At 37.6% G+C, this 25,076-nt stretch overlaps 1 protein-coding gene across 2 annotated transcripts in view; it reads right to left on the bottom strand.

Moving 5' to 3' along the window:
* LOC134533285 (histone acetyltransferase KAT7) overlaps nucleotides 1-25,076 on the bottom strand; it is a 438,198-nt gene that overhangs the window by 367,682 nt on the left and 45,440 nt on the right. For both annotated transcript variants that reach the window (XM_063370739.1, XM_063370740.1), the window contains exons 6-7: nucleotides 23,501-23,727; nucleotides 11,850-12,036 (exon numbers count right to left, since the gene is read on the bottom strand). In XM_063370739.1, coding sequence (XP_063226809.1) covers nucleotides 11,850-12,036; nucleotides 23,501-23,727 — 414 coding nt within the window. The remainder of the gene's footprint in view (nucleotides 1-11,849; nucleotides 12,037-23,500; nucleotides 23,728-25,076) is intronic.

Genomic DNA, 25,076 nt, shown 5'->3' with positions numbered 1-25,076 from the left:
TGTCACAGCAATAATTGATTACTGCACTCTAGCGGATAAGAATTAAACTAACATGTCATCAGCGCACTCTCGCCGACGATACAATGATGATGGCTTCCAGCATCGAAGACAAGATGGCGGACATGACGTCATACTAGGTGACGATATATATGCTTTGAAAAAAAGTGGTGGGAGTCAGTATGCCAGCAGCCACCGCGGGGGAAGGATCGGTCGTCATTTTTTTTGTCCTCACCAGGTTTGAACCGAGGACTCTGAGCTGTGTCGTAAATGTTTATATTTAAAAAAAATTTTATAAAATTTTTATTAAATGAATTTTTTTATAATTTTTAAATTTTTTTTATTAAAATCGGATAATAAATAAAGATTTTAAAGATGGCGACCGTAACAGAAACTGCAACGGTGGCGTCATATTTCAAAATGGCGGATAACACAATGCCGGAATGTTCGATAAAACAAAATGACGTCATCCAAAATGGCGGATCCAAAATGGCCGCCGTGATATACTTGTCCCGTTACAATGTCCCGTTACGCACATTGTCCCATTACGCGGTGTCCCGTTACGCTCATCCAAGATGGCCACCGTGACGTCACAGATGGACGTGACGTCAGAGATGTGGCTCGGCATCCGGCACCACAGCCTGAAGCCTGTCCCCGGACATACATTCATATACTACTGATGATAAATGTGATTCACGCGATGATACTCGTAGGAAAATTCAAAGGTGAGGAAGTTCTCATTCCGAGGATTCCGATGATCCCAACCGATATGCCCTCTGAGTTTAAACAAATTCAATTTCCGATTCGTCTTGCATTCGCCATGACTATTAACAAATCACAAGGCCAATCCTTAAGTGTTTGTGGTCTGAATCTAGAAAATGCACGATCATTTGTATGTGGCATGTTCACGTGACGGCAAACCATTCGCTTTATTTGTTCTTGCGCCTGATAACAAAACGAAAAATGTCGTATATCACAATGTGCTTCACTGAAGAGAATCAACCCGAGTGCAACCCATGCAGCAAAATACAAAGTTTCAATAAAGCAAATGTCTTTATGACACGCCATTGAAATACTTTATTTTTGTACTTTTATTGAATTTTTAGTATTCATTTTATTATGTTAATAAAATCCTAAATTAAGTTTAGCTAAAAGTTCGCAGGGTCAGCTAGTATAATATAAAAACGCTCATCACTTTCATTGCTAACCTGTTTCTCCTAGCATTGCTGCTGAGTCCATCTTGCAAAGATAATACACATGGAGGTATAGCATCATATTTTGACGAGGCCGATAGTTTCGGCATTTTACAGTGATAAAATAGCGAGCCGTGGCTTAGTTTGGCACTGTCTTGGCCACGTATATCTGCTTAATATAATAAAAGTTGTTGGCCTCCGATTGCAATTATGAATCTTCCAGCCACTGTTGTGTCAATGTTCCAGTGTTAATGATAGGATTAAATTGATCGCAAATAGATGTTAAGGCACATTGGAATTGTAGCATGCTGATGTTTGAACTTCATACAATACGCACTGTCAATTTGGTTGCCATCCTGGCGTAGGCATACTGCATCGATTCCACAGAAAGGAACATTATTGAATACGCAAGACAATTAACACGTACTGTAGTTTTTCAAGAGTTTCCTGATTTAAAACCATTTTTTTTGTCAAATATGTATTTATAATTTCACACATAAATATATCACAAATAATTTTCATTTCCACAATATTAAAAGAAATTGAAATTTAATAAATAATTTGTGCATATAAAATGAAAGTGTTTGTTATATTCATCAATTTTCAAAAGGAAAATTAGGAGTCTTACAACTACCCAGTGAAAAATATTGACCAAAAAAGTGCTCTTCACGCAACCCTCTGCCCACCGCTGTTTCCGATGTAACTTTACACACGAAGCGTCAGTGGGTCACGTGCATGGGGGAGAAACTCTAATTACCGAGACTGAGACCTAGTCTTTTGAAGTAGTTATGGGCCCGTCCGCTAAATAGTAGTTTTCATAATATATTGCTGACATAACTATATTAATTTATTAGGAGAAGTAATGTATAAGCTATTATCAGGCAAACAAACCAGGGAAAATTCACTCTATTTACGTAGCCACTAATTTTGTGGTGTGTAATACAATGAGTTTTTGCACCTCCTACTCCTTTATTTATTACATGACGGTTTATTACAAAACAGCATTAAGTATTTTCGCATCGATTTACGCACTTAGGTCCCTCCCTAACCCGGACCCCTCCCAAACACACTTAGTTTTAGTTAGGTTAGGAAAAAAAATAGTTTCTACGCCGCCAAGGAGATAATATTAATATAGCGTATAACCAAAAAAACGTATTAACTAAAAAAACTTTGTATGAGAACCTCTATTTGCTGGTAGTTATGGGCTCGCCAACAGATAGCGACACATGTCGCGTGAAACATAGTTTCAGTTTCCACTGTAAGAGTCGCACTTGTTTATTTCCCTCCTTGTTCTGTGGTCACGTGGGTTCTCCAGACTCCCAGCCTCACTGTGCAATTGTGCATGGACGCGAGAATACTGGCGGTGTCTCGTGTTGCTGTGCTTCACAGCCGTCACACAACTGTGTGAGGTTCATACAAAGTCACCATTTCACTCATTTTTAGTGCTACACATGAGCAGTATGGAAAATAAATAAAAAAAACATACAGGTGGGAAACACGTACATAAAAACAGCCCGTGGATTATTAACATGCCAATAATGAATAAAAATTAATATAGTTCATGTTTGTACCCAAAGAATATTTCACAGATAATTGTTTGATTAAATTGCAGAAACAAGTTTTCCTGGATGATTACTTTTTCATTCTACAATAATCAGTAAAAAACCACATTGAAAAATAAAGGAAGAGTTGATGTTCTGTGTGCAAACATTTTTGCACCACGTGAAGATTTAATTGAATTGGACATACTTAGCTGACTTCAGGGCCGGTGCAAGGTAAATTGGCGCCCTAGGCGAAAAAAATTAATGCCCCCCCCCCCCCCCCCCCCCGGACACCCCAAAAAAATTTTCCTTGCCTCAAAATACATCACGTAAGCCTAAGATTTTGTCAACAATCAAATGTAAGCAGGCTTGTGTTTTTTTCTTTACTTTTTTACTTATTACAAATCATAAACAGGTCACCGTGGACTTTAAATAATTACTTATATCAATATAAACATTCCAAACTGTTACAAAATTCCATTTTCATCTAGTTTCAATAATCGTTAAAAAAATTATATCAGCTGTTATGTGTCGTGCTGCGCCACCCCCAGCTACTTGGCGCCCTAGGCGGTTGCCTAGTTCGCCTATATGGATGCGCCGGCCCTGGCTGACTTTAGAGCAAGTCTAGTTGTGGGTCAGACGCAGTTTCTTTTTCATAGAACTGACAATTTTGCGATTTCTGGCAGAAATACTGTAAAATTCATGTTGTGAATGTCATCACAATTGCATGGTGTGACAAACTCAACTACAATTAAAATAAAATCTAACTCTACTAAAGTTACTATACAAGCTTTCAAAATCAATAAAAGTATTTTTTTTTAATGACATTAATTAAATAAAACTTAGGTATATCAAGGTCAAAAAGAAGTTAGTTAACTTTAAACAATTATAAACCACTAGCTGACCCGGCGAACTTCGTACCGCCTTAGCGTAGCAATGATGCACTACTTTATTTTGTATAGCTGACCTATCTTAGGTATGAGTACCTATTCAATTTGAACTGGAATCTATAATATCCTCCATATAAAAATGAATCCATAATTCCCTGGTATCACTATAACTGAAAAGGACCTTACTAATTTAATTAAATAAAAAACAAAATATATATTGTCAAAATAGTGTTTATTCCATAGGATTCAATAATTCCCCTAATGTTTTTACAAATTGCTATTGAACAACTTGGCATTTTTAAGTAAACAATGAGCTCAATACCACGCGCACTCTATAAATCAACTAATAGTCTCTGTACCCCTCACTGCTTCTCTCTACTCTAATGCTTTTTGATAAACTATATTTTTAGTTTTATGTTCTGGCGCGTAAATAAATAATTTTGATGGTTTTCCGACACGGGAACAGGCGACATATAATTGGCCATGTGAAAAACATGGATTTTCTAGGTTGATGCCACATACACTTAGCGACTGCCCTTGCGATTTATTTATTGACATTGCAAATGCAAGCCGCACTGGAAACTGTAAACGCTTAAAGCTGAATGTCATTAGGTTACTTTAAAAATATTTATATTGTATGTACAAAGTGTTGGGTTAGTTTGGAAATAATTTTATATATGGTGGTTCAGTATTCTTAAATTTTCTAATTTTCCGTTAAATTTTTTCTTTCATAAGAACCTTCTCGTGACAATAACAAACACAACAAAAAAAGAATTAGTGAAATCGGTTCAGTCATTTACGCGTGATGGCGTGACCAAGGGAAATAGGAATTCATTATTCTTAAATTTTCTAATTTTCCGCACAATTTTCTTAATTTTTTCTTTCATAAGAACCTTCTCCTGACCATAGCAAACACAACAAAAAAAAATTAGTGAAATCGGTCCAGCCGTTCACGCGTGATGCCGTGACCAAGGAAAACGGGTTTCATTTTTATATATATAGATTGATGGGGATAACTCTGAATCTAATTGTTTCTAGATGGAAAATATTTCCGCTGTCCCAAAATTCTCCTTATTTAAAATCGTGTTTTTAAACAGTAGGTACCGAAAAAATACTAAGTAATGCATAAGCTCAAATCATACTGACTTGCTTATATAATTCATCCAAGGTTTATGAATCATAAATTAAAGATAAAAAAACAACAACTTTTGTGTAAACGACTCTTGCTGCACAAAGAGCAAGGTTGTTAATAAGGCCACGACATAGCACTTGGCTCAGGCAATGGCTCACTTATGGAAACGCCCTGCCAAATGTGGAATAAGTGATCAATCACCTATTAACATAAACACAGAAACTCTCAGAGCGCACACAACATAACAGAATCGTGGGTACAGAGTTTGTATTGAAAATATGGCTCAGAATTTCCTGCAATGAATATGGAGGACAAAGTGAATAAATTTCTTATTAATAACAGCATGTCCTTATTGAGACAGAACAGAGATTAAAACATATTAATTCATATATATATATATATATATAAAATTTTGACCATTTTAGAATATATATATATATGTATATATATATGTATATATATATATATATATATATATATATATATATATATATATATATATATATATATATATATATATATATATATATATATATATTCTAAAATGGTCAAATTTTTTTACAATGTTCATACTGCGAACACTAATTTTTTTATTTTTTTTTTTTAGTATCATAACAGAAAATATCCACTAAATAGCCTTGTAATTATTGACACGTATCTCTCGGACTGACATGTTACACCTTCGTAAAGGGTGACGTTATGCTGGAAACCTACATGTATGATATATGGCATTATGGCAGTTGTAGCTAAGCAGAAATTAATAACACGAATGTCTACTTTGAAGGAACTAGATGGTTATTCATAATAAATATCACACAAATTGTTGTACCTGGCATGGGACGAGACTGTGACAGCGTGGTAAGCAGTTGCCTAAGAGCGGGCCACAATGCACACACAAGATACTTACCCCTGTTAAACTCTGATCGTACGGGAAAGTGTGCAATTATCAGCATTAGTTCTGGCTTTCAGTATAAAACAAATGATATTCCTGACAGGTGCCTAGCATTAAAAAATTTTTTAACAATTCAATTTATGATAGTTTAAAATTATTTTTAATAAATTGTTCCAGATTTTTGACTTTTGCTGTACCTACTTTTAAAAAATTAGAAAGAGTAAACTGATAGAAAATAAATTTGTATGAAGTTAATTTTGCATGGTATACAATATTATACTAGAAAGGGTTATGGCCCACCATCCACAGAAAACAAACATTCTTAAACGATTTAAGACTCTAGAAATGTTTATAAAATAAAAAAAATGTGGGCATGAAGTCCACCAACAAAGTGAAACTTCTTGCATATTATATTATTAGGTATAGGAAGCATAATTCCATGGCTGAGGTCAAAGATAAAAATAAAAAAATATACGCAAGTATGCGAACACTAAATTATGCTATTGCACAAGTATGCAAATGTGAAAGTGTGCAAGTGCAAAGTATGCAAGTGTGCATGTAAAGAAGTGTGCAAGTACGAGGGTTGTCTGATAAGTTTCCGACCTCAACGTGAAGATGACAGCACTCGTCAACAAAAAATGGAGAATGCTTTGGAATGTTCTCTATGAAATGTCAGCCATTTTAGATGCACTGTTGATTTTTAACAATCGTTTGTGTGAGTCGACGCGCATGTTTTTGTGAAAATGAGAAAAATTTAGTATTGAGCTGTGATTAAATATTTATTTTTGAACGCAAATCAAAGACGAGTTGGATGCTGTGTACGGGCTCTGCACCATCATTTACCACAGATAAATTTTGGGCAGCTGAATTTAAACGTGGCTGTACCAGATAGGGTGATGAACATTTGGGACGGCCGAAAACTGCAACCACTGACGATAACATTGCTCAAGTGGTGCTAGATAACCGTCAAATTAATGTAAGAGATATAGCAGAGGTTATCATGTCCAAAGAACATGTTTGTTACATATTGAATCAAGATTTAGGCATGAGAAAGCTGTCCGCAAGTTGGGTACCACGTTTACTCACTCCGGACTGAAAATGTGTTCCAGTGAACATTTCCAACGCTCTATTAGCACAGTTTAGGCGCAATATATCAGAGCTTTTTTCACCAATTAATAACTGTAGATGAAATATGATAACTTGGATTCAACATTACACTCCGGAAACATAAACACAGTCAAAACAGTGGATTGCAAACGGAAAATCAGCTTCAAAAAAAGGCAAAGACTGTTCCTACTTCCGAGAAAGTGATGGCGACTGTTTTCTGGGATAGTCATGGTGTTTTCTTAATTGATTATCTTGAAAAAGGAAAAACCATGACAAGAGCATACTACACATCATTACTTGACAAGCTGAAGGCAGAAATTGCAAAAGTATAAACATTTGCATTCAAAAAATTGCAAAAAAATTCTTGTTTCACCAAGATAATGCACCATCTCACACCTCAGAAGTTGCCATGGCGAAAATCCACGAATTGCATTTTAAAAAGCTCGACCACCCTCCTTACTCACCAGATCTCAACCCAAGTGACTTCTTTTTTGTTCCCTAGGCTAAAAGTTGCGCTCAGAGGACAGAAATTTTCATCACCTTCGTAAAGAATTATTTTGAGGAGAAAGACGCCAAGTACTATCTGAACGGATTGAAGAGATGGAAGCATCGGTGGGATAAGTATAAAGACTTACACAAGGAAACTATTTTGGAAGAAAAAAAAGTTTTCTCGTTTAGGTTGGAAACTTTTCAGACAACACTCATAGTGCAATTATGCAAGTGTGCAATTGTGCAAGTAGCAAGTGTGCAATATGCTGTGTTATTTCTACATCTTCCCTGCCGTCTTCTCCTCTACTGGTTCCCCCACCAAGTACCTAACTATTCCCCTCCTCTCTCAGTTCCCCCACCACATCTTTAACTATTCTCCTCATGTGATCAGAATTTTCGTAATGCTAGAAAAATGTAGCCCCTCAGCAAACAAGTTTCACTTCAAAAATGGTGAAAGACGGAAAATTTGCAGTTAATGTGTGTTTGACTGTAGGCGCACACAAGAAATGCCCAGCAGCTCGGTCTGCAATGAGGGCATCCACTCGGAAACACAGAGCTGTTGTCCAGGTCAACTTCTTGGTAACGGAGAGTCACCAGGCAAAGAAATATCCTTCAACTGGTCTCCTGCAGTGTTTGGAGGACTGTGTGTTTGTCAACCACGAAATAGTGTCTAGTATCCAACATGAAAGTAACGAAAAGTAATTATATGTTTGGGTTATATAGTCATATTTAGAACAATGTTTTCAATGTTATTTTAGCGCTATTTGTTAGTGCAAATGCTTTCTTAAATGTAGGAATATTTCCAAGCATTCATAAATGGCAAGAGTTATTCATGTATTCATGATAAAATGCAGGTTGAAAACTACCAACCTACAGTAAATCGTGTCAGGAAAATTTTCACGGTAGAGAGAAATTTAGACTTAATAACAGGACAATTTTTAAATTAGATGTATTTATAGGTCCATTGCTAATTTTTTTAAACTTACTATGGAGGAAATTTTCTTAGTGCGATTTCACTGGTACCAATATAATTGGGAAAAAAATGATTGAATAGTTGTTAAAATTCATCATGCAATTTATTTGAAAGACATAATATTTACTTTTTCTAACTCACATTTGGCTTTCGCATGGGTTGGTTTCCCACGGATGCCATGGATAGATTGGTTTAGTCAAAACAGGGTCTAGAGAGAGAAAAAAAACTGCTCAAACCACAGTTCACGATCTGACCAAGGCAGTCACAATGTGCTAAGGTCACGACCTGTCCCTGATCTTCTTCTTCTCTCTCTCTGTCACCAATTTGTCACAAAATTATCAAATTGCTGATATAAATAGTTTGTTTGTAAAAATCCCTATACCGATAACAAAGTTCTTAAACTTATCACAGAGCTAATTGAGAAAGCCTTTGTATAGTTTAGCAAAAATGTTTGGTTATTAATAAGAATAAAACTCAACAACTAGTCACCAAGGATGCAGCATGGAAAAAAGTTATAAAGGTTATAAAGTTGATGGTAACTTAACGTGGGATCCCCATATTAAATTTACATGCACTCTCAAGAGAGTTGTATTCTCTCAGAAAATGTCATGTGTGTTGTAACCAATTCATTTCATCCTGTCACGCAAACGTACTGTTGGTTATTAGCTTCCTTGCACAGATATCACACATAAATGTGCTCAACAAACTATTAATGTTTAAAATGAAAACATTGTGCAAACACTAAATACAGAACCATTGTAAACTTTTATTTACATGCAAACTATAAACAATGTTTGTAAAATAAGGTTAATGATTATTCTCTCATTAATAGCATCATCAGGATCTACACCTTGTCACATTGAAATCCATCTGGTTCTCCAACATTCTGTGTCGCATGAGCTGCCATATTCCTTTTATTGTAAAACTGTTCGCCAGCAATAAAATTATAAATGCCATGGCTAGTTATTGTTCTGTCATCATTTATGTTAAAGGATGCTAGAGCAAATTTAAAAAAAATTTTTTTTTTGTAAAATTCCTTTTATACACTTCTTTATGGTGAATAAACCACATACAGTTATTTTTACCTGTTTGTTTGCTTTCGTATATTTTTTATGCACTTTCACATATTTTTTTAGAAATTGTATGTCATATTTCTTTGATTCTTAAATTTGTGGATACAGAGAATGTTCTAGAAGGCTGATGCAATGGTTTCATCAGTAATATGAGTGTGGGAGAGAGTCAGACATTGCGTTGCTTGGGGACGACTTGTGAGTTGGTTGAAATGCTGTTACTACATGCCAGTGACTGGCTGATTTTTTATTGTAGTTTAGTGATTGGTTGGAAATGACATCACATGAGTACCCTTGGCCCTTTCGGAGGACAAGGGCGGCCTTGCTAGTAGTCTGTGCTGGGTTGAGGCCGGGCGATGGCACCAGGGGAAAAAAAGAGTACATTGTAACATTACAGAAAATTTGATGATATTTAATAGATTGGTTTCACGAATGTTTCAGTTAAGTGGAAAATAGAGCTGTTTATAAAATCAGTGAAGTTTGAGATGTTTATATTGCGAGAAGCTGAGAAATGTGTTGTGGTCAGAAGAAAGCAGCCAGTGTGACTTGTGAATTTTTCGTGGCAGATAATAAAAGTAGTAAAAACCAGTGACTGTTGTCTGAGAAATTTTATTTTAGTAATCAATCATTAAAAGTAACATTTTTTTTGCTGGAACTTAAATAATATTTCAACATTCAATAAAAAAATTTTCAAGTGTTAATGCATGTAACAGCCAGACCAATTTGAGCTAGCTGGAGGTTTGGACTGTTATAACGCATCACTTTGGATTTTTTTAATAGCCTGTTTACATATTTTAAAATTAAAATAATCCATAAAAATGATTATTCATGCAGTTGGGGCCTAGCTAGATCAATTAATCATCTCTGAATACAATGTAGATTTAAAAAAATTGTTGAGTCATTTTTGAGAATAAAAATACAAACAAGAATTACTCATTTAATAGTTTAAGATGTGAGTAGACAAGCCTTAACTGCATGCACGAATGTAAACTTGGCCATTGAAGTGTTTAGACTTTAAATCGTTTGTGTAACCACTGCCTATTCAATTTTTTCCAGTTGATTTATTGTCAACTGTTAGTGAGCGTTTAATTATTTTAAATAAAATGTTTGTGATATGAGCTTTCAAATGTCAATCCAATACACTCTGATTTAAACGCAGGTTATATTTTTCAGGAATAGAATGCAACATATATTTCTTTATGGAGAATTCTTCCAATGTTTTTTTTCAAATTTGTGAAGACATTCTTGAAGTTGAAAAGTGTTTGTACCAGAACAGTAAACATTTCAACAGTTTTATGTTAGCATTGATGATATGGCAGAACATATAAAAAAAATTAATAAATACTAAATGGCAAATATTTTTATTTGTTTGTCACCATGACAACATGTAAAAACCAGAATGCATTAAAGTACATGACAGGTACTGACAGACACCAAATATAACAATAATATTCATTGGAATGTGATTCATTCCCATTATTCTCACAACTTTGGTGAGTGAGCTACCCTCTTACACAGATATTATTCTTGTGTGAAAATGAAAGATGAAGTAACTTTAACTGTACGGGAGAGTACCACTTATATGTAACTTAGTTCAATTACAAGTTACCTTTGGATGTTACCTAAGTTACCCTAAAAGAGTTTTACAAGAAAACTTAAATCTTTTTATCAGGACTAACTGGGACAAAATGCAATCCGGACAGTCAAAAATCCATATTATACAGGTAATGTCAGTAATAAGAAAAGTACAATTTTTAAATAAGGAGACTTACCGTTTAATACGATAAAAATCTATATTATGTACCAAAATTTCATAATATACATGTCCTATATTGTTTACAGCAATTAAAAAATATAAAAATAATTTTCACATAATTTATTAGAAAAAAAATACATAAACTTTCTTCAATTACAAACATGTATAGCATTTGAATGAAGCACGGTCAGGTACATTATCGTGTGCTAATCATCTTAGTTTGCATAGATGTAGAATACAATTGTAATTTTTATGAGAACGTTAAAAAAAGGCTATACATTTTATTAGGATATCTGTTGATCATAATTATCCGAAGTTCCGGATTACGCGAAATTCATATCAATGAGGCCCAGATAAACGAGGTTTTATTATAACTGTTTACTAAATAACTTGCTCCTTTCGTTATGTCACTATCCACGATTGTGCCTCACATTCAGAAAGTGCAAGATCTTACAGAAAAAAAAAAACTATTTCTTACAAGTAGAGTATTGTAGGGTGTTATGATATGTGAGCTGCAATTAGCATTATAGTACTATGTTGTGTACTGACTTGCTGGGCACCCGAAAAAATATCACTAAGATACCGAAATTAACACACCAATGGTCAGAATTCAAAATGAACACACAAATAGTTACAAGATATCGATGTTCATCAAAAAATCATAACAAGGTTTTGAATGAGAGAATTTAAAAAAGGTTAAACCATAAAAACAGAGCATTCAGTTAAATGATAGTACCCATATAAGTATAATAACTAAGAACATTGCTACACAATCCACCAAAAACTGTAGAAGACCATGAACCACCTACCTTGCTAAAATATCCCACAGTGTGGCAGCCCTGCGAATCATCCAACGTCATGACATAGAAAAGGAAAGGCTCCACGTCGTAGTAGAGTGTCTTGTGGTCAAGGAAGAACTTTGCCAGCAGGCACAGGTTCTGGCAGTACTGCTTGTACCGCTTTCCATCCACCTCCCACACCGAGATCTTGTCCTTCCTGCCACCACAACAATACAACCACACATGTAGTTAACACTGCACTCAAGCCAGCCACCTCCCACACCAAGAACTTGTCCTTCCTAGAGGTGGGTTGTTACAGCAATTTTCGGTATCTGTTCCTTCCTGATACTGATACAGCATTGTACCATGTTACAAGTCTCTGATACTTCTGTATCAGACGGTCCCAGGAGGCAACAAAGCTCCGCGTACGCAGACCGTGCGACCGGAAGGAGAATCTGATACATTATTTATCACGCCTGGTAATTCTCTACCTCTGATACTCTCATGCCCGCCTGATACAACCAGTATCAATCAGTTCAACATTCACTGCAGTTCGTCCTGGCCGTGTATCACCATGTTGCGGGCTGTCATGCTTTGTAGTTAGTATCTTTATAGTGAAATAAGGAATGGATAAGTGCACGAAAAAGACTTCATTTGTGTGGAATTTTTTCACGGAAAATAATGAGTTTGCTAATTGTAATTTGTGTAAACAAAAACTGAGTTATAAATCATCGACTAATCTGAAGAAACATTTGAAAAAACATTGATATAGTATGCTCACTAATGTACCTATCTGTTTTTTTTATTTTTTATTTTTGATAAAATCGTGAATTTTTAATGTATAAAAACACTAGTTACTAATTGTTTTCGAAAAAAGAAAGTCCATATGTTGATTACATCTGTTATTAGTGTCAACTGAGAATTTATTTGCATTTTCATAGCTGTTAGGTGCACAAATATAAATATTATATCTTGTATTAATGTACTTTTTAATATTAAAATTTCATTAGTTTTATTATTGAACGAGACGGTGCACGCACTGCGCATTGAGCGTACTTTGAAGTAGGACAATAAACAAAACGACTTGTAACCAGGGCTGCCACACTGATATTCATGAAAAACCTAGATAACCTACAAAAAAAACAAGACACATGGGTAAAAAACCCAGATGCGTCTAAAATGCTATCGTTGAAAATGTTTGCGTACTAATTCAAAAATATAAACATAACTGGTTTTAATATAAAACAATTAATTACCTTAAAAGACTGAAAACGGTTAAATACAACCAATACAAGAAAATTACACTGCAGCAAAATGGCTGTATAAGTAATTCTTGGACCAGCACATATCATAAAAAAACCTACAAATATATACATGACAAAACAAACACCATCACTGCATTCTTTAAACCGGTAATTGTTTTTATAAAACTGCATCATGTACGTTAGTCTTTATTCAGAGTCTGATTCTACAAGATTGGTTTGAAGGTTAATTGTTGCATTGGTTTTGTGTTCTGCAAGCCTCTTTGAAGAATGTGTCTAATTTAATATTCGACTTAGCTTCTTGAAAACTAGTTTTGTGTTTATATGTATTTTTTTGTGTGAAACACACAGACTTGTTTGCATTTATCAAACAGATATTGCAACAGATACAGTAGCTACTACCTTTATTATTGTTTTAGGTATAAAAATAATTAAAATTATAAAAAACCTAGAATTGTTGGAATTCATTATTTAAAAACCCCGAAACCCAAACACCATTGGAAAAACCCAGATCTGGGTGGAAAAACCCATGAGTGGCAGCCCTGCTTGTAACAATATCGCTTTGCGCCTCTCCTTCAAGGCTTCAACGCCTTCCCCTGCGCTTCCTCCCCTACATTCTTTCCCTTCTTTATCCCTTATTCGTCGTTCCTGCTCCCTCCCCTTTCACAAGCTCCGCCCAAGTGACCGTCATCTGCGATCGGGTACTGCGCTCATTGGCCGTGGTGTTGTTCCAGGTGAATTCTGAACTGATACTAAATTCTCTGATACTTTTCAAGTGTACTCGTTTGCCGTTCCTGATACAGGCGCGTATCAGTAACAAAGTATCAGGTTGATACTTTTCGACCCACCTCTAGTCCTTCCTGCCACAACAACAACGCAACCACACATGTAGTTAACACTGCACTCAAGCCAGCCACCTCCCACACCGAGATCTTGTCCTTCCTGCCACAACAACAATGCAACCACACATGTAGTTAACACTGCACTCAAGCCAGTCACCTCCCACACCGAGATCATTTCCTCCCTGCCACCACAACAACGCAACCACACATGTAGTTAACACTGCACTAGAGCCAGCCACCTCCCACACCGAGATCTTGTCCTTCCTGCCACCACAACAATACAACCACACATGTAGTTAACACTGCACTCAAGCCAGCCACCTCCCACACCGAGATCTTGTCCTTCCTGCCACCACAACAACGCAACCACACATGTAGTTAACACTGCACTCAAGCCAGCCACCTCCCACACCGAGATCTTGTCCTTCCTGCCACAACAACAACGCAACCACACATGTAGTTAACACTGCACTCAAGCCAGTCACCTCCCACACCGAGATCATTTCCTCCCTGCCACCACAACAACGCAACCACACATGTAGTTAACACTGCACTCAAGCCAGCCACCTCCCACACCGAGATCTTGTCCTTCCTGCCACCACAACAATACAACCACACATGTAGTTAACACTGCACTCAAGCCAGCCACCTCCCACACCGAGATCTTGTCCTTCCTGCCACCACAACAACGCAACCACACATGTAGTTAACACTGCACTCAAGCCAGCCACCTCCCACACCGAGATCTTGTCCTTCCTGCCACCACAACAATACAACCACACATGTAGTTAACACTGCACTCAAGCCAGCCACCTCCCACACCAAGATCTTGTCCTTCCTGCCACCACAACAACGCAACCACACATGTAGTTAACACTGCACTCAAGCCAGCCACCTCCCACACCGAGATCTTGTCCTTCCTGCCACCACAAGAATGCAACCACACATGTAGTTAACACTGCACTCAAGCAAGCCACCTCCCACACCAAGATCTTGTCCTTCCTGCCACCACAACAACGCAACCACACATGTAGTTAACACTGCACTCAAGCCAGCCACCTCCCACACCGAGATCTTGTCCTTCCTGCCACCACAACAATACAACCACACATGTAGTTAACACTGCACTCAAGCCAGCCACCTCCCACACCAAGATCTTGTCCTTCCTGCCACAACAACAACGCAACCACACATGTAGTTAACACTGCACTCAAGCCAGCCACCTCCCACACCGAGATCTTGTCCTTCCTGCCACCACAACAACGCAACCACACATGTAGTTAACACTGCACTCAAGCAAGCCACCTCCCACACCGAGATCTTGTCCTTCCTGCCACCACAACAATACAACCACACATGTAGTTAACACTGCACTCAAGCCAGCCACCTCCCACACCGAGATCTTGTCCTTCCTGCCACCACAACAACGCAACCACACATGTAGTTAACACTGCACTCAAGCCAGCCACCTCCCACACCGAGATCTTGTCCTTCCTGCCACCACAACAACACACCCACACATTTAATTAACACTGCACTCAAGCCAGCCACCTCCCACACCGAGATCTTGTCCTTCCTGCCACCACAACAACGGAACCACACATGTAATTAACACTGCACTCAAGCCAGCCACCTCCCACACCGAGATCTTGTCCTTCCTGCCACAACAACAACGCAACCACACATGTAGTTAACACTGCACTCAAGCCAGCCACCTCCCACACCGAGATCTTGTCCTTCCTGCCACCACAACAACACACCCACACATTTAATTAACACTGCACTCAAGCCAGCCGTCTCCCACACCGAGATCTTGTCCTTCCTGCACCACAACAACGCAACCACACATGTAGTTAACACTGCACTCAAGCCAGCCACCTCCCACACCGAGATCATGTCCTTCCTGCCACCACAACAACGCAACCACTCATGTAGTTAACACTGCACTCAAGCTAGCCACCTCCCACACCGAGATCATGACCTTCCTGCCACCACAACAATGCAACCACACATGTAGTTAACACTGCACTCAAGCCAGCCACCTCCCACACCGAGATCATGTCCTTCCTGCCACCACAACAATGCAACCACACATGTAGTTAACACTGCACTCAAGCCAGCCACCTCCCACACCGAGATCTTGTCCTTCCTGCCACCACAACAACGCAACCACACATGTAGTTAACACTGCACTCAAGCCAGCCACCTCCCACACCGAGATCTTGTCCTTCCTGCCACCACAACAACGCAACCACACATGTAGTTAACACTGCACTCAAGCCAGCCACCTCCCACACAGAGATATTGTCCTTCCTGCCACCACAACAACGCAACCACACATGTAATTAACACTGCACTCAAGTCAGCCATCTCCCACACCGAGATCTTGTCCTTCCTGCCACCACAACAACGCAACCACACATGTAGTTAACACTGCACTCAAGCTAGCCACCTCCCACACCGAGATCATGACTTTCCTGCCACCACAACAATGCAACCACACATGTAGTTAACACTGCACTCAAGCCAGCCACCTCCCACACCGAGATCATGTCCTTCCTGCCACCACAACAATGCAACCACACATGTAGTTAACACTGCACTCAAGCCAGCCACCTCCCACACCGAGATCTTGTCCTTCCTGCCACCACAACAACGCAACCACACATGTAGTTAACACTGCACTCAAGCCAGCCACCTCCCACACCGAGATCTTGTCCTTCCTGCCACCACAACAACGCAACCACACATGTAATTAACACTGCACTCAAGTCAGCCATCTCCCACACCAAGATATTGTCCTTCCTGCTACCACAACAACGCAACCACACATGTAATTAACACTGCACTCAAGCCAGCCACCTCCCACACCGAGATCTTGTTCTTCCTGCCACCACAACAATGCAACCACACATGTAGTTAACACTGCACTTAAGCCAGCCACCTCCCACACCGAGATCTTGTCCTTCCTGCCACCACAACAATGCAACCACACATGTAGTTAACACTGCACTCAAGCCAGCCACCTCCCACACCGAGATCTTGTCCTTCCTGCCACCACAACAACGCAACCACACATGTAGTTAACACTGCACTCAAGCTAGCCACCTCCCACACCGAGATCATGACCTTCCTGCCACCACAACAATGCAACCACACATGTAGTTAACATTGCACTTAAGCCAGCCACCTCCCACACCAAGATCTTGTCCTTCCTGCCACCACAACAACGCAACGACACATGTAATTAACACTGCACTCAAGCCAGCCAGCATCGCACACTCTAACAAAACTTCAGTTTTTCCACTAATTTGCCCTTAGTGAATTACAAATATTAAATTTAAAAATCATTATAGTTTTTGAGTACTTTGTGCTTACAATGCCTCTATAGTTAACAAATTGAGCTTTTAAACAGGTATTTTGCGACAACAAACAAAAGAGCCTTCTTGTATATTACTGATTGCATCTACTACTTTCCCATTCTGTGGCAAGCCAGGAGAGTGGTAAAACCAAATACTGTAGAGGGAGAATACAGGACAGCTCACTCGTTTTCGCGAGAAACCTACGGTGCTGCGCTCTCGCGGCTCGGCGTGATGACTACCCCTAGCTGTTGCGACCACGGCCGCGTCATACGAAAACCTCTGAAACTAAACTCACTGAAGTACAAAGAGTAACCGTCAGAATTGAAAGGAATTATTATTAAATATATATTTTTTTAAATTCTATTGCCTTATAGAATGTAAAAAATTTTCCCCAAGTCAAAATATTTCTCTTAGAAAAACATACTATCGTGAGTTGTAACAAATACCGTACTGTAAATTAGATTTATTGAGAAACCCACTGAAATCGAAATGTGTGACGAATGCTTCAAAATTTTTGTTAACAAATATTTTAATGTCATAATCAATTGTTTTATAAAAGGTATAAACGGTGAATGTGGGAGAACCCGGAGTAAAGAAAACAAAAAAGCAAAAAAAGTCATGCACATGTAAATTGTATGGAATATCTAGCAGTGGTTATAAGGTATGATCGGGGAAAATAAACTTCTTGCTACCTATTTAGGTACAGCTGGATAAAATTTTACAAGCATATTCGTCTCTTGTATATCATTTGCCTTTTTCATTTACAATGGAAGTGAATATTGTAAAACTTGTTCTAGCTCTGGTACCATTGTAATAATGCATTTATTTAAATATTATTATTTTTAAGTAACGAGGTATTAATACATATTTAATATTTATGGTAGCTATAGATGGTGCAATTGTAAGTTCTAATTTAAGGATTTGTTTATTTCCATTGTGTCAAACGCTATGTACTTCTACATATTTATGTCATACTGAAATTATGTATTTTTTCATCTCCCTTTAATTTTCAATATTATTTAAATGTCCATGTTATTTAATTTCATAATATCGTGCTCAAATCTCTGTTAACTGTACATACATATAATTATTATATACGTATTATACACTATATGAACAGCTGTACTCATTATATTGCACATATTCATAAAAAAAACTTTTAACCAATAGGCTGTTGAACGATAGCAAATCAATAGTATTTAGTGGCTAAAAAATTTGGATAATTTAATTGATTCATTAGATAATTCCCTAAATGAACGATGATTAGCAATAGAATGCTTTGAAGATTTTTACTTCCATTTTCCTTGAAAATATGCTGTTCATTGTTAACTATTTTTTACATCGAAAGCAACTAACTTTTCAGCAAATAAATTTACATCTGCATGGCCGCAAAGAATACGAGGGTCAACCTAATTTTTTTCAAAAGAATCTGTTGATTAGTCTAGGTGCAATGATGAGTTGAATTTAATACATTTTAGGCTTGGAATGCATGGCCGTGGGTGCTGTTATCACGCCGAGCCGCTAGGTAGCAGCGCTGACGCTCTTCGCCCGCGCGGCTGTGCTATTAGTATAGAGCTGTCCTGTATTCTCCCTCTACAGTATTTGGTAAAACCAACCGTTGCTCTTGAGTGTCTTACAAGCACAGCAGTGTCGTAATGAAAGTATTTTTTTTATAACTTGTTTGGTAACTTAGTTACTTCCGAGCATTTTGTAAGATTTCTGTTCAAACAATACTATGCCCCTCTCGGTTTTTATGTAATTAATATAATATAATAATACGTTTCAAGTCATTGTATAACCCGTCAATAAGTATACAAACTTCTTTATGATATTCCTAAATTGAAAGGACCTTGCAAAGGCATGGCTGGAGTAACTGTTATGAACAAAGTCTAATTTATGGCATGTCTACTATTAACTGCACAGATATTTTACCGAAGTGTTTAAGTATCAATTAAATAATATGTGCTACTTCAGGACACATGCGTATACAGGAATAAAACGTTACAACTGTGCGTGAGCAAGGAAAATTATAACAAACTAATTTTATGTTGGTACATGTTTTACTAAAACAATAGATTCACTTTCGTAGTTGTTGGTAGTCAGCTAGTTTTGAATGCCCTGTTTAGGTATGATGCTGTAGGTTTTTGTTCAAATGAACACTACAATAACTGTTTTTTTTCTTTTCAAAGAAATCTGACATTAAAATATTTTTCAATTTTTCACAATCCATATTATTGTGGTAATCTACAGACATGCTGTGACATAAAAAAATTAGAGAACCATTCAGAACAAAGTCCTTCCCTCCATATCATAGGCGTGCGCAGGACTTCAGTAGTGGTGGTGCCAGATTACACAACAGCCCTGTCATTCATGGACCCGAGTCTAAAGCGGGGGGTCGGGGGGTCCTCCCCCGAAAAAATTTGGATTTGAAAGCGTAAAATGGTGCTATTTAAGGTGTTTCCGAACAAAAACATTAAATACACAGATGTAAAAATTTTAACATTTTTTATGACAAATTATGGCTTTGAACGTTATAATCACCAGGAAAACTACTAAATTATTTACTGTTTTAAGCTTTGTTGAGCCACAAAGTAAATTGCACAAATTTTTTGCACGGAATTCAAACTGGTGGCTTTGAAAAACCGTACTTACATGTTTTCTGAAGACGCCAAATAAATGCTAGAAAAAAAATTCTCAAATGTTAAGTTTTAAAATCAACAAATCAAGGGAGTTTTTGTAACATACCGTAAATATGTAAAATATTAAAATAATAAAAATACACAAATAAGAGTGGGCAATATTTTTAACTTTTGGAATAAAACAAAAATATTTTGTCGGCGACTGCATATAAGTCATCGAGTAAGCCTATCATTTTAACTAACTAAACTCTCTCTCTTTTTTTAAATAAACTCTGGCGGATGGCGGCTATTATTCCGTGCGCCTGCCGAGTGGAGTGAACAGTGGACACTGAGCGCGCATTCTATGTAATTCGAGGAGAACTATGAGAAGTATTTAAATTTCAGAAGTTCTGTAGCCGCGGCCCGCGTGTACAACACAAGTAATTGCAACTGGCTTGTTTCCGTGTGTATAGTTGGTTCGATTGATAACTGATATACTGATAGTGTTATGAGCACATATCTGTAACTCGACACGATTGGAAAACATATTTTTTTGGAAATAATACGGATTTTTGTAAGTATGTATTATTTCTGCTTGTAAAAAACAAAATAACGTTAACCCTAATGGTGGTGCCAAGGCACCTGTGGCACCTACCGTGCGCACGCCTATGCTCCATATGCATGCCTGTCCCAATGGAGTTTGTGATGCCAATTTCAATACTTGAATGCTGACAAGAAATTATGCCGCGTGTAGTATTAACGTGAATTGTTTTTGTCAACATTAGCTATGGTTCCATCAGTCTTATGAAATTCATGTACATGTATTTGTTTCAGATTATGCCCTCTCAAAACAACTAATCCCAGCTTTTCAACAAAAATATTTCTGCACGATTAGACATTTTTTCCAGCAATAACCTAGCAACAAATTTCTCAATTATATCTCTACAGTTTAAATTACTTTTTTTATTGAGCAAAACTTTATATAAATTTTATAATGGTCTTTGAAAGAAAAATAATCTCACAATTTCTCTCAGTCTACTAATTTCTTTCCCATACTTTGTTTTCTTTACCTGAGGGTGTCAAAAAATTTAAACTGTTATTTCTCTTTCCCTTTCCCTCTGTCAAGCTTCGTTCTATCGTTGATATTGAAACACCTGTCTGCCTGTCTGTGCAGTGGTGCACCTGATTTAACACACACCTCCATACTCGGACCCCCAGACATCCGTGCGTGAACAATGTCATCCCTGTAGCGATGTGCTCATCACACGACCAACCTGCAACGTTAGGGTCTGCGCAGGTTCTTTGGACTCTTGTCGCCTTATAGACATGTATTTTTTTCAACCATTTCTTGTTTTTACATAGCAAACTTTTATCAGAGAATTCAATAAAAAATAATTTTAAAAGCATGTTAAACCTTGTTTATTTACTCCCACTCTATGTTACCCTCTTATATTTTTTTGCCTGTAATTATTTCTTGCAAACTGAAATTTACAGACAGCTATTCAAGACTGGTGCAGTAAAACTAACATTGCGCTAAATGAATTCGTGCAATCTGAAGACCTGCTAAGTCAACGATTGGTGTAAATATTTTTGCAATTCTAACATAAACTTATGTAGGTATCTACAAAAATATTTTGCAGCATTGTGCATTAGTTTAAAGCCAAATATCTTTTTACCATTTATTTTGTGGAGTCAAATACCCTCTTTTATTGCATAATCGTCGCACGCGCATAATTGTTGCACCTATATTTTAGGACGTCAAAATTTGGATAAAAAAAACCTCTCGCATAAACGTTGAATGATGTTTTTGGTCCGGCTATTAGATTCAGAGCGCTTTGTGTGGGTATTTTTTTCCGTATAAAACAATGTATTTTAATGTAGAAATCTAATATTTATTCTGACATTACCATTACATATTTAATTAAAGGAAATACGAAGTTGTCTGATGTGTAAATTTTCTTTTAAAGACATATTTAAACGTTATAACCTTTATCTGTTTGTTTGCATCGCCGCGGTGTACCACTTACAAAAATGTAGCTAGCGCTAGTTGGCATCATTCATGTTTGGTTATGTCGCTTCCCGTATAGAGCGCGCACATGTAGTCGAATATTGACATCTCGCCGATTACATGCAATGCGTGCTCTCTGTCGAGTGCCGAGTTAACTAAATTTGATGGCCCGCATTCTTTCGTGGTGTGTATTACGATGATAGTTATGAGTTCGTTCAGGCTCGCATTCGGATAGTAGATTTTGTTTTTCTATTTAAAGTTGAAGAAAGGTTTTTTTTTTTTGGATGACTTATTAATTTAAATTGTTTGGCGTGCTCTTTTCTACTTCACTTTTTAAATAAACGTACTTTCCATGAATGGGCTTTGTTTTTATGAATAACTTTACCTAACAAATTTTTTTTTTTTGTCACATAATCGTCACACCCCTACTTTTCAAACTTGATTTTAGTATAAAATGTGCGACGATTATGCGATAAAACACGGTATATTAAAGTAATTACGTAAGTCCCCTACAGGTGAGTTGCTGATGAGAAAGAGGGAATGCCAGTTTCATTGTGTACCTCGAGGAAAGACACGCCTGATGTGTACGCCAGGTTCACTCTTGACACATGCTTCAAAAACTCAACACACTAACTCTAGTGCACTGCCATGCTATACATGCACCATGTGGTCAAATACCTTAAGATTAAACATGTTTTTAAAAACATTTTCGTGATTAAAAAAAAAAAATTCTTCTGGACATGAAGAGTGAGGTCTTCCCGAGTCGAGTGTGCCTTTAAACTGGCGAGGATGAATACCAGGTTGAGCTATATGTTTTCACTACGCTTGTCTTTGCCTTTGAGGCCGGTGTAAAAAAAACCTCTCTCTCTCTTACACAATCATTGTAGAAAAAGATGCGATGAGGTTTTAACCAATATTCCCACTGCATCAGAGCACAGATGGGTCATTTTGTTTTAGATTCTACAGTTACTGCCTCTGTTTTCCCACTCAAGCCATTGAAAATTTTTTTAAAACTTTGGCTATTAAAGAAATATTAACCACATAACCTAAGTTGCATATAGTTCATCTTTTCCTTAAATAAGAAGTACCAGGAATCTATTGCATGAACATTCTTTAGCAGGAATTTATTGCATGAACATTCTTTTGGAAGTATTAATATTTCATTGAACACAATATATACGAGCAAAAGACATTAAGTAAGTCACAAAAGGTAATTAAAATAAAACTTACAGTGATAATCACTTTGGCACCTCAACATAATCCACACCAATATGCTTGCACTCATCCCACTGTTATATCAGTGCCCAATACCAGCTGCATACAATTGTTTGGGTTGCTATCTCAGCCACATAGAACATGTTGCTGCTCTATCGTACAATCATCTAGCACAATTGCCATTTTGAAACCAAATGACGCATGCGTGCGAATGCTACTAGTCAATATGAAATTAAAATCATTGAGCAGGATGAAGCTCTTGGAAAGTACCTGTTAGTGTAACAACTTAAAAAAAAAAAAAAAAAAAAAAAAAAAGTTGTGACTCACTCAATGACTGTTAAGCACCGAGTGGTGCGGTCACGAGGGGAGCTGACCTGTACACCTCCTCGCCTGGCGGGTGGCGCCACACACACTTCACCAGGTGGCGCTTCAGGATGGTGCGGCTCTTCATGTAGCGCAGGCAAAACTCGCACAGGTACAGCTTGGGCGCGTGGGCGAACTCCTCGGGGTAGGGGCTCTGGTACCACACCTCCATCTCGTACCGGCCCATCTCCACGAAGCGTGTGCACTTGGCGTGAGGCAGGCACATCAAGTCTTCCTCCTGCGCGCACACACGGCCCTGGCACTCGGCTCGCTGCGTTCACGTCACACTTAACAGTTATACCAATCCCTCGCTTAGTACGACTAACACATTGCTAAAAATGCTTGTGTTATTTGAAATAGCGTATTCTGAAGCATTAGTCTCAATAAATAGCAAGGCTAATTTAATTGAAGTGTTCCAAAATATGTAGGGAAATATTCTTTACATAATATAAATGAGTCGAATAACACTCAACGATAAATATTGTCACACCATTATTGTGTTTATTCTCGTATCACCGCTTGGTTCACACCAATCCTTTCAGGCCAGTGATTTTTTTTTTCACTGCAACATTCATGTAACAAACTTTTACATGTGAGTCATCTGTTCATTTCTGTTCCGGTATTCAAATATATTCCCACAAGTACAACCAACAGCACCAGACATAAATTTTTGATAGACTCATAATTTTGTTAAATTGTACGCACAGTTGACTTGCTTGCAACTCAAGTGCGACCAACATAAGTGTGGCCTTCATGACAATCTGCACTGCAACACTTCTAGTTTTGTTTTAAAAAATACTTGAATACGCTCTCACTTGGAAGTCATGACTCCAATATGATTCCAACTGCAAGTGTTCGCGCACTTACAGTTACCACCAGACGAATAGTCAGACATTTTGTGTTTGTGCTTGCGAGTTCCCTGCCACTGGATAGACTGAAGTTCATTAGGCCCGGTCTGTGACGGGGCGAAAACGGTACGGCTCGGCGGCATACACGTGGACGTAAAAATGTTTGGTCCTTTACACTTCATAGCCGAAACTGAACTTGCTATAGCTATGTTTGTGCAACAGCCAATAGCGTAGTCAGACCTGTGCATGCATCTCTTCCCCCCTCGTCTAGCTAACTGCAAGCCACGGTACAACTGTTGCTTATCGAATTGAAGCAGACTCCATGGTATCATGCCCGAGTTTTTTTGCCTGTGGCGATTTCGTGCTAACTGAAATTTACAGACGTACTAGTCAAGACTGAGGCAGTAAAATTAACATGGCGCTAAATGAATTCCAACAATTTGAAGACGTGCTAAGTGAGGGATTGGTGTGCACTATTTAGTGATAAAAGAATACACGTGTTTCTGATTTTCAGACAAACAATTTCTCAGATTTAAATAAATAAACATCTCTTTTCCAAAATGGTACACGGCCAAACGCTCTTGTTCCAATATAGACAGCAACATGATCAAATATGAGGAACAGAGATATTTGCTATAATCTAAATTAAAAAAAGAAAATAAAATATATATATAAAAAAAATAGGTACTGCTTTTTTTTTACAAGATTTCTTCTTAAAAAAAAATACAATAATAAACAA

Source organism: Bacillus rossius, chromosome 6 (genome assembly GCF_032445375.1).
Source record: "Bacillus rossius redtenbacheri isolate Brsri chromosome 6, Brsri_v3, whole genome shotgun sequence".
NCBI classification, from domain to species: domain Eukaryota; kingdom Metazoa; phylum Arthropoda; class Insecta; order Phasmatodea; family Bacillidae; genus Bacillus; species Bacillus rossius.
The sequence above is the reverse complement of the archived record's forward strand: the minus strand, read 5'-3'. Positions and strand labels throughout refer to the sequence as shown.